At 44.1% G+C, this 14,794-nt stretch overlaps 1 protein-coding gene across 2 annotated transcripts; it reads left to right on the top strand.

Moving 5' to 3' along the window:
* The first annotated feature begins 1,194 nt into the window (after nucleotides 1-1,194).
* LOC127581959 (tubulin beta chain-like) lies at nucleotides 1,195-14,103 on the top strand. 2 transcript variants are annotated; one of them, XM_052036756.1, is made up of 4 exons: nucleotides 1,195-1,416; nucleotides 10,541-10,649; nucleotides 10,728-10,838; nucleotides 11,966-14,103. In XM_052036756.1, exons 1-4 carry the CDS (start codon nucleotides 1,360-1,362, stop codon nucleotides 13,018-13,020), a joined length of 1,332 nt encoding a protein of 443 aa, XP_051892716.1. In that variant the 5' UTR covers nucleotides 1,195-1,359; the 3' UTR covers nucleotides 13,021-14,103. The 2 variants fall into 2 exon arrangements, with proteins under 2 accessions (XP_051892716.1, XP_051892714.1); XM_052036754.1 differs by having other exon boundaries at nucleotides 1,253-1,416; nucleotides 10,541-10,838.
* The last annotated feature ends 691 nt before the right edge of the window (nucleotides 14,104-14,794 follow it).

Genomic DNA, 14,794 nt, shown 5'->3' with positions numbered 1-14,794 from the left:
ACCTCATCCAATCTTACAAATTACCAACATTTCCACATTCTTCCTCTGCATCTATTATGCTGTTCCCCATTTTCTACCATTACTGGGAATACTTAAATCCTATAACTCTTTGAATCTCTCCAATTCTTTCTCTTTTCGCCACACCTTTAATGCCTGCTTCTTTGGTGAACCTTAAACATATTCAGCAGTATAAAATGTTGATGTTGTTTAATGTGTGACGGCATTTATACGGCTTTTTAAAAATAAATTTATCAATGGGAGCTGGAAGAACAAGAGTTTTAAACAATCATCTCAGTTGTGAATTGCCCAATTAAGAATGTAGTACTTTGCCTGTGCTTCAGTTTCTACCGCTCATTTGTAAATAGGTCTGGGCGCAAGTTTAGTCTGGGTGAAGCTCTGGCTGTTTCCTGTCTCCGAGGTTGACATATAACGGCCAAGTAATTTACCATCAGTGCTTAGCTCTCGACCCGGGGGGCGAGGCTGCGGCGCTGGCCAGCTCACCCAACCTCTCCAGCCTGCATTTGTCAACGATGCAGATTGCTTCCAGGAACTTCAATCGCTTCAGACCCGTACAGACGCTCGGAACAAGCCGTTGCTTCCCCCTCCACATCGACCGCCTCCCTCCATTACCGAAGCGCTTACAGCAGGAAAAGTGGGCGGGAAAGGCTGAGTCAGCCGAACGCATTCTGCTTGCGTGTGACCCAACAAAGACAAAACCCAAATCCCTTCTCTCTTTCTCTCACTGAATAAGAAGAGGAGGTATAAAGAAATTATATATACCGTGTCCTGACAAAACACGGAGGCGGTGCGACTCCGCCTGCCCGCGCCCAGCCCCAGCCGCCGCCCCGCGCGTGCCCGCGCCCAGCCCCACGGCAGCCGCCCCGCGCGTGCCCGCGCCCAGCCCCCCCCCCGTTGCCGCCCCGCGCGTGCACGCACCCAGCCCCCCCCCCAGCAGCCGCGCCCGCGCGTGCACGCGCTCAACTCCCAGCAGCCGCCCCGCGCGTGCACACCCCACCAGCAGCAGCCGCCCCGCGCGTGCACGCGCGCTGCTGCAACGGTCGCTCCCTCCAAAGGTGGAATGCGGGCCGTTCGCCGCGCTGATAGGTTGTGGACCCGGCGGCCCGCAGCCAATGGGAGGCGAACGAGTGAGAACTGGCGGCTGGCTGCGCGTGCCGTGTGCAAACTGCGCGGGGTTGGGGCGGCGGCGGGCTTGACGGACAGCCCACCCGAGCAATCAGAAGCAGCGGTGGCTGGCGGGGGAGGCGGGTGCTGTATATTAAGCGCGACGCAGCTAGCGGCAGCGCAGTTGAGCATCATTTCTTTTGTCGTGGAGGAGCAGCTGGGCTTGGAGTCGGCAGTATGAGGGAGATCGTGCATATTCAAGCCGGCCAGTGTGGTAACCAGATCGGGGCCAAGGTGTGTGCCGTGCCCGCGGGCGGACAGCCCCTCGGGTCTGCCGGGCGGGGGATGCGCAGCGGCTGAGAGTGACGTGGAATTCCCTCCCCGCCCGGTGCGGGGAGGGTGTGGGCCGCTCCCTTCCCCGTACCCTGGGGGGGGGGGGGGGACTTGCTGCCTCCTCTGGCGGGGGTGGGGTCGGGTGCGGTGGTGGTGGTGGTGGTGGTGGGGGAGGAGAGAGCCGGTGTTGGGCCTAGTTGGGCGTGGGAGCCCGCAGCGCCACTCCCTGAACACACTGCGTATGGGCGGAGATGGGTGGGCCGAGCCTCTGCAGGGGCCCGGCCCAGCTCGGCTGTGCAGTCGGCCGCCTGCGTGGGAGCTGGGGCTCTTCAGCAGCTTTAAACTAGAGTAATCCGGGATATCAATCAATGGAAGGGCTCACTGAGAATTAATGTTAAGACGTTGGCTCCTAAATCTGAATAAAGATGGGTGTTTCTATAAGGGCATGGTGACTGCACCAGGGACTTCCCCTTCAGAGGCTTATCTGTTATACTCATGACTTCAGGGTTCTTGGGTATCTCATCTGATGAAGGTCGTGTGCTAAATTTAAATAAAGATATTCGCATTGTTGCGCGGACTGTCGGCTGGAGTCGACTGAAAATAAAAGGTAAGATGGTAGATCGGCAGCAGCAGGCAATTAATGGAGGAGGTTGCCTCACGTCTCAGGCGGGATTGCAGCAGATTGAAAGAAAAAGCGTAAGGTATTACGAAGATCAGTGGAAGGTCGGAGGATGGGTAATCTTTTCAGAATCCAGTTTTTTAAAAAAATAGAGTAGTGGAGTAACGTAGTATGTAATATAAAACAGGAAGGGCTTCTACACGTGGAAAGGAAGAGTGACTAAAATGTCATCTAAAAATTGGAGAATAAATGGGAAATGAAGAAATAAGCAGTACAGTGGTGCAGCTAAGCAGAGCTGCCTTACAGCTCCAGCAGTCTGCGTCTGATCATCTGGTTCTGTTGGCCTGCACACTAAGATCTTCAGGAAATTGCTGAAGGGATGGCTAATGAATTGCTTGTAATCCACTAAAGCTGCCTGGAATCTGGCGAGAGCCCAGGTGATTGGGGGGAATCACAAACGTGGTGCCATTATTCAAGAAAGCAGGAAGCTACGTAGGACAGTTAGCCTATACCTTCCATTGGAGAAATGATAAAAAGGAAGAGCAGGGCATTTAGAAAATCAAAAGGCAATGAAGAGTCAATATAGCATTATCACATGGTATGGACAGATTTATCAGAGTTCAAGTGCCATAATAAATGGGATAATGGAAAAACAGATGTAGTGTCATTTGGATTTTTGGAAGGCATTTGATATGCTGCATAGGGGTTATTCCACAAGAGAAGAGACCATAGCATTCAGGATTATATTGGCATGGATAAGGGAATGGTTAACCAAAAAGTGTGGTAGTTGGGTTGTTTTCAGATTGATGATCTAATTAGGTGTTGGGGATCAGTACTGAGGCTTCAACTTTTAATTTATATTGATGACATGGATGAAGGGACTGTACTGCAGCCAAATTTTCTAATGAAAATTGGTGAGTTAGCAAATTGAGCAGGATACAGAACCTTTAAAGGGATAAAGGTTAAGTGAGTGGGCAAAAGTTGGCAGATGGCATATAATGTGGGTAAATGTGAGGTTATCCACTTTGGAAGGAGGCATGAAGTATTTTAACTGAGTGAGAATGTGGTACAAAAGGATCTGGTGGTCCCAGTATATAGAACACATAGCTGCATGCAGGTAAAGCAAGTAATTAGAAGCAAGCTAATGGCACATTAATGAAACTGCAGATGCTGGAATCTGGAGCAATAAACAAGATGCTGGAGGAACTCTGGGTCAGGCAGCATCTGTGGAGGGAGATGGTCAGTCCTCATTTTAGGTTGACACCACTCCTCTGGACTGAAGGTGTAAAGGGGGAGGGGTGAAGCAAGGGCTGGCAAGTGATGGGTGGATCCAAGTGAGGAGGGGTGATAGACAGATGGAAGAGTGGAAAACATGACAGGCTGGGAGGTGATAGGTTGAGGCAACTAAGTGTTGCAGATAATGGAATCTGATGGGAAAGGAAGATGGAGCATGGAATCAAACAAGGGAAGTGGGGAGGGCAGATAGGAACAGTAGGGGGAGGGGCCCCAGTGGGAGGAGTGTGTGGGTGGCGGGCAGTTGGAATGGATGGAGGAAGGGAAAGAAAAAAGCATGTTAAGGTGGTATTTGGGGCTTTGCCTTGCCATTAGCATATCCTGATCTCATGGGCATGTCCTATTTGTAACAATCATATTTTTCCCTGTATTATCACCTTCTAACTGCTTCATTAACTCATTTCACTGGAGGACTTGTACAGCTTATCCTCATGGCAACCCTAGCCTTACCCCATCTTTGTCCTCTGTTCATCTCCCATCTTCTTTGCCAAATCTGACAAAGGGTCTTCAGTTTGAAATGTGTGTTCTTTTCACTGGTGCTGCCTTGGGTGCTGAATATCACCAGCATTTTGTTTTTGGAATTAGAAATTTATCTTTTCTTTCAGTGAAAATGAACATTCTCTTTTTGACAGTGTCAGTATGAGTGAATGCTGTGTCCCTTCCATTTTGGGTGGGGGGGGGTGGTCCTGGGGTTTGTGGGCAACATTTCTATTTTCTGAGTGCCATAGTTGAGTTATTAATCCCTGCCAGTGTAGGATTGAGTTTAAGTCTACTATCTAAGCATTCTTTCTCCTGTTATGGATATACAGAGGCTGAAATGGGTTTTGTCATATCTTCTTAGATAATGGTTTTCATTTTGGATAGTTGGGTGGTCTGATTTTAGATCTGGAAATGGCAGATAAAACCTAAATGTTAACCCCAAGAACAAGTCAGTTGATGTTCAGTGACTTTGATGTGAAACTTTGGTTTTGGTACTGGTTCTAATTGATAAAATTCAGAATGAGTTGGCTACCTTTGTGGCAGCAAAATAAAGACAGCTGCGTTCTCTTTATGACTTCCTCTGTGTATTCTTGTTATGGGGAGTTTTTCTTTACACTTGTCTCTGTTCTTGGTTTATATTTTAAATTGTACAGGAGAGGGGATGAGGAAAAATTCACCTGTGCTAATTTTTTGTGAAAGGGCTTTCAAGTTGCATCCAGTCCCAAGAACAGTAACCTGAGTTTGTTCCAGTGGCAAATTACCAATAGGGCAGACAGTCTGAATTGAAGGGGTTGAAGTTTAATGGAAGGAACATTTTGTTCCCCATGGTGTGTGATATGGTTTAAATAATTGGAACATTCTGAACTTTAATCTCTAATTCAGTTTGAAAAATCCTTTCACAAACTTCAAGTCACCATTAATTGAAGAACTGTAGTAATTGCAGTCATCTGCTTCTTTTGTCGGAAATCCACTTTGTATGAGCTTACCTTGTGTAATGAGTGGAGCAATGTGGAATGCAGATATCCTCTGTGACTAAGAATGAGTTCTCAAACAGCTGTTGTGTCTAGCATTGACTGAGTCACTATCATGTATAATCTTATTTTTGCACTAATTTGGTAGGCGAGAGGAGAGAAAGGAAAAGTATCCACTTTAATTCTTTCCTGTTGGTTTTTTGGATACATAATCTGCCCTGATCACTCTTAACATTTTGACAAGACATTTGAACACTTTTTTTTCCTTTGATAGATGATATAGATCAATTGTGGTTTGTTCAATGTGGTTTTCCTCCACAGTCCTTGGACACATGACTATTTTGGGTGGGGTGGCTATGTTGGCATGGGGGGCAGTTGTGAGGAAGTGAAGGGAGCTGGTTGAAATGAGTTTGTAGTTTGTAAAGCAGTTTGCAATGTCCTCTACCAGACCTGGCTGATTGCAGTGAAGGTAAGCCTAGAAAAATTTGGGTAGGTCTTAAAGGCCATTAGTTTTGGCAAAGTTGTGCACTATGCAATTGGGGATGCATCTAAATTGAGCCAGAAAGAGGTTGACTTTTTCCTAATTTGCATCCATTAGTTAGATTCAAATACTATTTAGAACCTTGCAAATACAACACAAATTGGGAGGCCATTGGAAATGTAGACAGCAGTAATTGATGAAAGGGGTATTGTAGTACAATGCAAATTTAACATGAGTACTGGAAGAATAGTGCTACTATTTCATATCATGCAAAGCATGACTGAAGCTTCAATCTTGAATGTTATGCCTGGGAACATTGGCAAATGATGAGTGAGACCATCCCAGTTACAAGAACCATCCAAATGCCTGTAGAATCTGCAGGTTTGGATTCTAGCTGGTATAATGTTCAGGCTTCCCAGATGTTCAGTGTGAAGCTTAGTTATGTCTGAATAGCAAATAGAATTTAATATGAGCATGTTGATGCGATGTGTTTCACTGGGAAAACACTATTTTTCTAATACATTTACATTGTGAAAATTATTCAAATGTATCTCAAAGCAGATTTTGTTAATGACACTTTACTAATGACAAGTTGCATTTGCCCACTTCACATTGCTATATTTGGTCTTGGGACATCAAAGCATCCCAGTAAACGTTGCCCTTCACTACCCACCCTTGACCTTGCCCAACTTGATGTTGCAGCTGTTGAAACTGCAGAGAGGAAATAATTCTCTCAATCCCTTGCACGTCAATTAAAACAGTTGCTCCCATGTTGCCCTCGTACTTGCGGCTTTGCACAAGTTTCTTTCTCGCAGCTTGCTCTAGTAGACTGCAGGGACAGGAAGGCTTTGATAGATCTATACGGTTAGGCTGCAGTTTTGTGTGCTTCACATTTTAGCTCACCCTCCCTGTATCCCTTGTTTCCCTTAAAGTCCAGAAGTTCTTAAATTGTCTACCTCTAGGGAAAATTCCAAAGTAGGGCCTCAAAAGAGAATTTGTCTGTGATAAATGGGTGCCCCTTATTCTGAAACTGGACCTACCCCATCCTGATTTGATTCTTCAACCAAGAGAAGTGCCCTCTGCCCAGCTTGTGGGGTATGTAATAACTAAGCTTCAATTAGCTTGTTCTAAATTCTGGAAAATACAGGCCAAGTCTACTTAATCTCTCTGTACAGCAACTACCATTCCTCGAATCATTGCTGCACCTTTATGTCCTTTATTAGATAAGATAGTCAAAACTACCCAATACTCCAGGTGCAAGTTCACTAAGGCTATATATAATTGCAGTAGATTTCTTAACTGCTGTACTCAAATCCTTGTAATAAAGATCTGGCTGTAGGTTGGAGATGATTTAATGCAGTTTAATCAATACATTTGTCTCAGTACATTCTGTATACTTTTTCCTTTCTAATTGCTTGCTGCATTTGCATGTTAGCTTTGTTTCTGTGATAGGGTGAGACCAAATGGATAAGAAGTAGATGCTGCTGTGCTACAATAATTCATCGCGACTCCTTGGGCAGTACCTTCCAAACCCATAACCTCTGAGCTAGCAGGACAAAAGCAGGGGAACACCACCACCTGGAAGTTGCCGTCCAAGCCACACACCATCCTGGCTTGGAAATATATTGCTGTTTCTTCACTGTCACTGGGTCAAAATCCTGCAACTCCCTCCCTAACAGCAGTGTGGGTATATCCACACCTCAGACTGCAGTGGTTCAGGAAGGCAGCTCATCACCACCTTTCTCGAGGGCAATTGGGGACGGGCTCAACAGCTGGCTCAGCACATGGAGCCCACATCCCCTAAATAAATGAAACTTTTCACACTTGTGTTCCTAGTTTCTCTGCCCTCATTATGGCTTTGGTTCCTTTTTCACCTTAACTGCTCTTCATAACCCAATGAATTGGTGGCTTCTGCAATTTATTCCCATGGCAGCTTTGGCTTTGCCCTGTCAGAGGATCTCCTTTGTTCCATTTTCCCTCCATGATCTTCTATATAATTCAAGCAATCTTGTTTTCTTAGTTGTAATGAAGGTTGCCACCACTTTGCTTTCCACAGATGCTGCCTGAATGTTTCCAGCATTTTGTTTTTATTCCAGTTTCTAGCATCTGCAGTTTTTGGAAACAATTGTTTTGCAGATTGGTGAAATGAATGAAGAGTGGGTGAATGTGAAAGTTGGGAGGGGGATGGTGTGGGAGGTGCTGGTGGATGGAGAGAACCAGGAGCCAATGAACATAGAACATTACAGCATGGTGCAGGCCCTTCAGCCCACAATGTTCCTCCAAGATCTATCTAACCCTTCCCTCTGACATAGCCCTCCATTTTTCTATCATTCATGTGCCTCTTGAATGTCCCTAATGTACCTGCCTCCACCTCTGCCGGCAGTGCGTTCCATGCACCCAACACTGTTTTTAAAAACAAAACTTCCCACTAACATCCCCCTTCAATCACTTTAAAAATCATGCCCCCTTGTGTTAGTCATTTTCATCCTGGGAAAAGGTCTCTATGACTGTCCACTCAATCTATGCCTCTTGTACTCATCCTCCTCTCCAAAGAGAAAAGCCCTAGCTTGCTCAACCTATCCTCATAAGACATGCTCTCCAATCCAGGCAACATCCTGGTATGCTCTATGCTCTCTCTAAAGCTTCCACATCCTTATAAATCAGGTGACCAGAACGGAACACAATACTCTCAAGTGTGGTCTAACCAGAGTTTTATAAGAGTTGCAACATTACCTTGAACTGACTCCTGAATGCAATACCCCAACTAATGAAGACCAACACACCATATGCTGCCTTAACAACCCTATCAACCTGTGTGGCAACCTTGGGGTCCACATCCATAGATCTCTCAAGATCCCTCTGTTCCTCCATGTTGCTGCTAGTCCTGCAATTAACTTTGTATTCTGCCTTCAGATTCGATCTTCCCAGAAAAGTGTGAAGTGATATACTTGGGTTGAACTCCATCTGCCACTTCAGCCCAGCTCTGCATCCTGTCACTGTCATGTTGTAACCTACAGCAACCTTCTACACAATCCACACCACCACCAACCTTTGTCATCTTCAAACTTACTAACCCACCCTTGCACTTCGTCATCCAATTCATTTATTGAAAAACCACAAAGAGCAGGGGTCCCAGAACAGATCCCTGCCATTTGTCACTGACCTTCAGGCAGAATATGCTCCATCTATAATCAGCCTCTGTCTTCTATGGGTGAGTCAGTTCTGAATCCACACAGCCAAGTTTCCCTGGATCTCATGTCTCCTGACTTTCTGAATGAGCCTTCCATGAGGAACCTTATCAAATGCCTTACTAAAATCCATGTACACCACATGCACTGCTCTACCTTCGTCAATGTGCTTTCTCAATCCTCAAAGAATTCAATCAGGCTCCTGAGGCCAGACCTGCCCCTCAAAGCCATGCTGACTGTCCCTAATCAGTCTATGCCTCTCCAAATGAGCATAAATCCTGATTAAGAATCTTCAGTAATTGGCCCACCACTGAAGTAAGACTCACTGGTCTGTAATTCCCAGGGTTATCCCTATTCCCTTTCTTGAACAAAGGAACAACATTTGCCACCCTCCAGTCATTTGGCATACTCCTGTGGCCAGTGAGGACACAAAGATCATTGCCAAATGTGCAACAATCTCTTCCCTCATTTCCCATAATAACCTTGGATATATCCTGTCTGGCCCCATTGACTTAGCTATCCTAATGTTTTTCAAAAGTTCCAGCACATCATCTTTCCTCACATTGACATGCCCTAGTGCATCAGCCTGTTGTACGCCATCCCCAAAAACATCAAGGTCTCTCACTGGTGAATACTGAAGCAAAGTATTCATTAGGACCTCCCCTACTTCTTCTGACTCCAGGCACATGTTTCCTCTTTATCCCTGATTTGGTTCTACCCTCACTCTAGTCATCCTATTCTTCACAGCTTGTGTAAAGGAGCAAGTGAATGGAGCTTGAAGGGATTTAGTTGCTGTCACTAAGTGGTGTACAACAATGTTAAGGTGTAAATGCTGAAACATGTCTAGTGTTTGTATGCCCTTCAGGGAGAATCATAGAACATGGAGGTCAGAAACAGGCCCATCTGCTCACCAAGCACACACTTTCTACCCACATTACTGTCCACTCAACCAAATTCTGCCACTTGCCTATAGACTAGGAACAACTTGCAGGGGCCAATTAACCTATCAACCCTTAGGATAATATTTCCTCCTTGCAATTTTTGTTTAGTTTTCTCCATGTTAGATTTTTTAATTGCTGCTGAGGTTTGGTCAGTGATGGTATGTGATCATAGGGGGTTGCAGCCAAACCCAGCTGTGCTCTTACCTTGCATTCATGACTTTTTTTGGACAATGAGGAATGGCCTTTTTTTTAATCCTCTTAAGAGTTCCTGAGGATTTCTGATCTCATTCAACCTGTCCTTGTATAAAATTGAACAGTCTGGGTTTGGGCTGGAAGCTGCACGAAACTGAACGCTGCTAATTTGGAAATGACCTTTTTAAAAATGGGCTTTTCTAGGATTGTATCAATGAAGTCAATAATTCTTTACAAAGTGTAGTAACTGGTCACTTTGGCCTGGTTATTGTAGCTTATTTTCTTGGTGGGTGAACTTGTTGCCATTTTTCTAGCAATGGGTGTACTTGTTAGAGGGCATGAATAATTTTCTTGCTGTTAAGTATTTGTAAGTTCAGAGTTGACTTCAGTTGAATGTTGATGTGTTTTTATCGCTAGTGCTGAGAAATGTGCTGCACAGGATAATGAGACAATCAATTAGAGAGCACAGTGCAGCTAGTAGAACTGCTGCCTCAGCTCTAGTGACCTGACGTTGGCTGCTGTTTTTATGGAGTTGACACATTCTCCTTGGGACTATGGGTTTTTCCCTAGGTAGTCTGGTTTCTTCTCACATCCTAAATGTGCATTGGTAGGTTAATTAGCTATTGTAAATTGTCCTTGAAATGTAGATGAGGGGTAGAATGGAGGTGTGGGGGGGGAATGGGTTACAGGGAAAATTAGGAATTGAATTGCTGTGAGTTGACATGGACTCTGGCTGAAGTGACCTCATGTCCCTCAGCAAGTATAGTATGTGGAAACATACTGGAGGTTCTGCAGTAAACTGGAAGTAACTTGAGTGATTTCAGGCAGAACTAGAAACTTTAAGAATTGTGGTTTAATTGAGATTGTATTAAACTGGTATACATTTTGTTTGGCATGTCTAACATGAATATCTTCTTTAGTTTTGGGAAGTTATCAGTGATGAACATGGCATTGATCCCACTGGTACCTACCATGGAGATACTGACCTGCAGCTGGAGAGGATTAATGTCTATTACAATGAGGCATCAGGTATGACTCAGTCTTGTACATGTTGCTTGTATTGTTGTTTTTTTCATAACAGGCTAACACTTTTTGCTCTACTGACAGGTGGAAAATATGTACCTCGTGCTATCCTTGTGGACCTGGAGCCTGGTACAATGGACTCTGTTCGCTCTGGACCCTTTGGTCAGATCTTCAGGCCAGATAACTTTGTGTTTGGTAAGTGAAGCTTGTGTAAATAGCTGAGACTGGTCAGTAACTTGTGCTGAGCCACTTTCAGCCTAGAAAGTGGTGGGGTGGGAGACATTTTCATCTTTTGAACAATGTACATCACTGGATGGGTGAGTAAATTGCTTCAGTTTCTAGAGAAGCTTAACAGCACTTGGCAAAAGGCAATAATGGAAGACTTTGTACTTGGTTGGAAAATCTGATTGTACTTTGAGCAGTGACAGCCCCTAGTGTTCAAACTTTATTCAGAATCTTTTGCTAATACAAATACTTTTGAGGATATATCACTAAGAATTGGCTACCTAAAGGTGGCACTGCAGAAAATCAGTAATTGTCACATTCATGTTGTGGTCCCTTGATGGTAGATAACATTGTATTTATTTGCATAAACCAGTACTAAATCATTTAATACATAGAAGGTAGGCTTGGTTGTGGAAGAACATTTGAGGGAATCATCCTTGAATTTCCCTCTTTGAAACCATGGATATTCACTCCACTTTGCCTATAGTTGTGTAGAGGCTTTATTGTCTTCTCATTAATGACCAGAAATCTTGATTTGGCTGTAGTTTCTTCCCCATGCACCTATTAGATCCCCATACGTCAATAAACTTATTTCATATAGTACGTATGGCACTTGTCTACTCTCCAGCAATGGAATTCTGTATTATCACTGATTGCCTTTTCTACCATCCCATTCCTGTTGCCACTTGCTGCAATATGGAAGTTTTTATTGTGCTGCACTAAGGTTTTCTAATATACCTGTGGTTCAGTACTTTGAAGGGATTCATACATTATCCTAACCTGCTCAAGCTGGTCAGTCAACCAAACTTGTCACGCTCTAGGTAAGTCATGCAGAAAAACTGACACGTGTTCATTCTTGGAAACTTGACATCCAAGACCATCTACATTGTGACAGGCTTTAGCTGTTTTGTTGTTTTTTAACTTATAAAAGCCTGCTTAGATCACTGTAGGATCAGTTCCACACTAAGGCTGAATGGGAATATCTACTGATAAAAATGAAATAAGCCAATCAAAATTTGCTTGTCTATTCAATTCATTAGTTTAATGTTAAAACTGCTTGCACGATGGATATACTAAGTTTAAAAACTTTATTCTAGGGCAAAGTGGTGCTGGCAACAACTGGGCTAAAGGTCACTACACTGAAGGAGCTGAACTGGTCGACTCTGTTCTGGATGTGGTGAGGAAGGAAGCAGAAGGATGTGATTGCCTCCAGGGATTCCAACTCACTCACTCACTGGGTGGTGGTACAGGATCTGGCATGGGCACACTCCTTATTAGCAAAATCCGTGAGGAATACCCAGACAGAATCATGAACACCTTTAGTGTTGTGCCTTCACCAAAAGTATCAGACACTGTTGTAGAGCCTTATAATGCAACTCTATCTGTCCATCAGCTTGTTGAGAACACTGATGAGACCTTTTGTATTGATAACGAGGCTTTGTATGACATTTGTTTTCGAACCCTCAAACTTACCACTCCCACTTATGGTGACCTGAACCACCTTGTGTCAGCCACCATGAGTGGTGTAACAACCTGTCTGCGTTTCCCTGGTCAGCTCAATGCCGACCTCCGTAAACTAGCAGTGAACATGGTCCCCTTCCCTCGTCTGCACTTCTTCATCCCTGGCTTTGCTCCTCTGACCAGCCGTGGTAGCCAGCATTACCGTGCCCTCACAGTACCTGAGCTCACCCAACAGATGTTTGATGCCAAAAACATGATGGCTGCCTGTGACCCTCGGCACGGCCGCTATCTGACCGTTGCTGCCATTTTCCGTGGCCGTATGTCCATGAAAGAGGTGGATGAACAGATGTTGAATGTACAGAATAAAAACAGCAGCTATTTTGTGGAGTGGATCCCCAATAATGTCAAAACTGCTGTCTGTGACATCCCACCTCGAGGCCTCAAGATGTCTGCCACCTTCATTGGCAACAGTACAGCCATTCAGGAGCTGTTTAAACGGATCTCCGAGCAGTTTACTGCCATGTTCCGAAGAAAAGCTTTCTTGCATTGGTACACTGGTGAGGGCATGGATGAGATGGAGTTCACTGAGGCTGAGAGCAACATGAATGACCTGGTATCTGAGTACCAGCAATATCAGGATGCCACAGCTGAGGAAGAGGGTGAATTTGAGGAGGATGAAGAGGTTGCATAAACTGTATTGTGGTCAGAGCTAAGAATTTGTCCATGTCACTGATCTGTATGTCCTGTTTTTCTTATACTTTTACACCATTCCTCTGTTCTGCATTTCTTTCTTGAATGCTGTATAAAATTTCAGTTTTAACCTCTTGATTATATGGGCATTGACTTGTATGATGGAATCATGTATACATGTAATGATGAATTCTCCTTTTCCAACAGAAATTGTTAAATTTTTTGCTCAGAAGGAATCCTAAAGTGTTCCCCAAGTAAGGGCATTGCTTTCAGGCCTACCATATCACTGAGCAGATAATATTTTAGTAGGATGGGAGTTTGGTGCAGAATGAAGGAGTTTTTGTTGTGGTATCTGCTTCTGCCACTAGGATAAAGGTTGATCGCCAACCAACAAACCTTGGTTGTGCACAAATGGGTATCTTTAAGTATGGAGACACTGGCTTGTCTTCAGAAGAATTACTGCCTTTCATCTTAAACATTTTTACAGTCTATAAGTATTCATTTTTATTCAATTTTTTTTGAGGGTAGTATTTTCTAAGGCATGGTTATTTGGGGCAGAGGTTGATCATTGTGGAAGTGAAAAGTTGTAAGATGTATGTTGATATTTTTGAATCGGTGCCACTGATGTGGAAAATTTCCATTAATCTGAACCCTTTGCTGCTGTCTATTTAGTGGGAGTTGCTGCTTTTTGTCGGAGTGGATTTTCCACAAGTCATCCAATAAATTAAATGGGAAATCACCCATGCTTTACCCACTTCTCTACATTCACAATTATAAATTTGTGCTTAGCAAATCCAATTCTGGCTGTGACCATGTCCTTTGGCTTATTTGAATTCTGAAGTTTGGAATTGACAAAAAGCAGCAGCTTTACTACTGTAAAGCAGGCTTTTTCTGCAAAGGTGGTGGTCTTAGGATAAGGCCACCAGTGCTCCAGACAGAATGCAAAATCTTCATTTTGTTGGCCATTTCATTTAAATGTCACAATCCAAATTTTGGCTGAACACTAATGTTCTAAAACCTTTGTATGGAGAGTGTTCATGTCTTGAATCATGTTTGATCATTAAAGTAGCACACCAACTTGAAATGACTGTTAATTCATGTGGTCTGTTTTGCTGAAGTAGTATGCATGAGGATTTTGTACTCCAGGATAATTTTAAGCATAGCAAATTTTCTGTGACTTGATTATTTATGGTTCATTGGTAGAGTACATTTGTCTATCATACCAATTGATTGCTGCTTTCTCCAGAGTATGTTTTGTTTGCTCTGGAGTTGAAATATTTCCTTCAACATTGGAAAAGCTGTTACAGCATTCCAGTTCAATTGCTACAGCAAGGCATGATTCAACTCCAATCACTTGCAATGGCAGGTTTCCATATTCTTTGAGCACAACCTGAAGAAAACTGCAATCTAATTATGCTAGGAAGGTCCAAACTCCAAGCTTGCCAAGAAAGCAACCTGGTGGGCTAAAGAGTTGAGTTTATTTTGTGGCTGTGCTCTGACCCTTCTCCCTCCCTCCCCCCCCCCCCCCCCCCCCCCCCCCAGCCATAGGCCTGTAATTTTCCCCTGCTGAAAATCCACACCACATGCACATAAGATAGTTGGGCAGGACGCTGTGTACTTGGAATCCCAGGCATTGTGGAAATGTCTATGCCTGACCTACCTATCACTTGCTGAGCTTCACTTAGCACCCTTGTCAAAGCTTTAGCTGTTGATTATCAAGCTGAGCTGAATAACATTACCCACCTGGACATGCAGTTAGGAAATGTGTGCACATC

This window comes from Pristis pectinata, chromosome 23 (assembly GCF_009764475.1).
Source record: "Pristis pectinata isolate sPriPec2 chromosome 23, sPriPec2.1.pri, whole genome shotgun sequence".
Classification (NCBI taxonomy): Eukaryota; Metazoa; Chordata; class Chondrichthyes; order Rhinopristiformes; family Pristidae; genus Pristis; species Pristis pectinata.
This window is presented reverse-complemented; position numbering and strand designations above follow the sequence as displayed.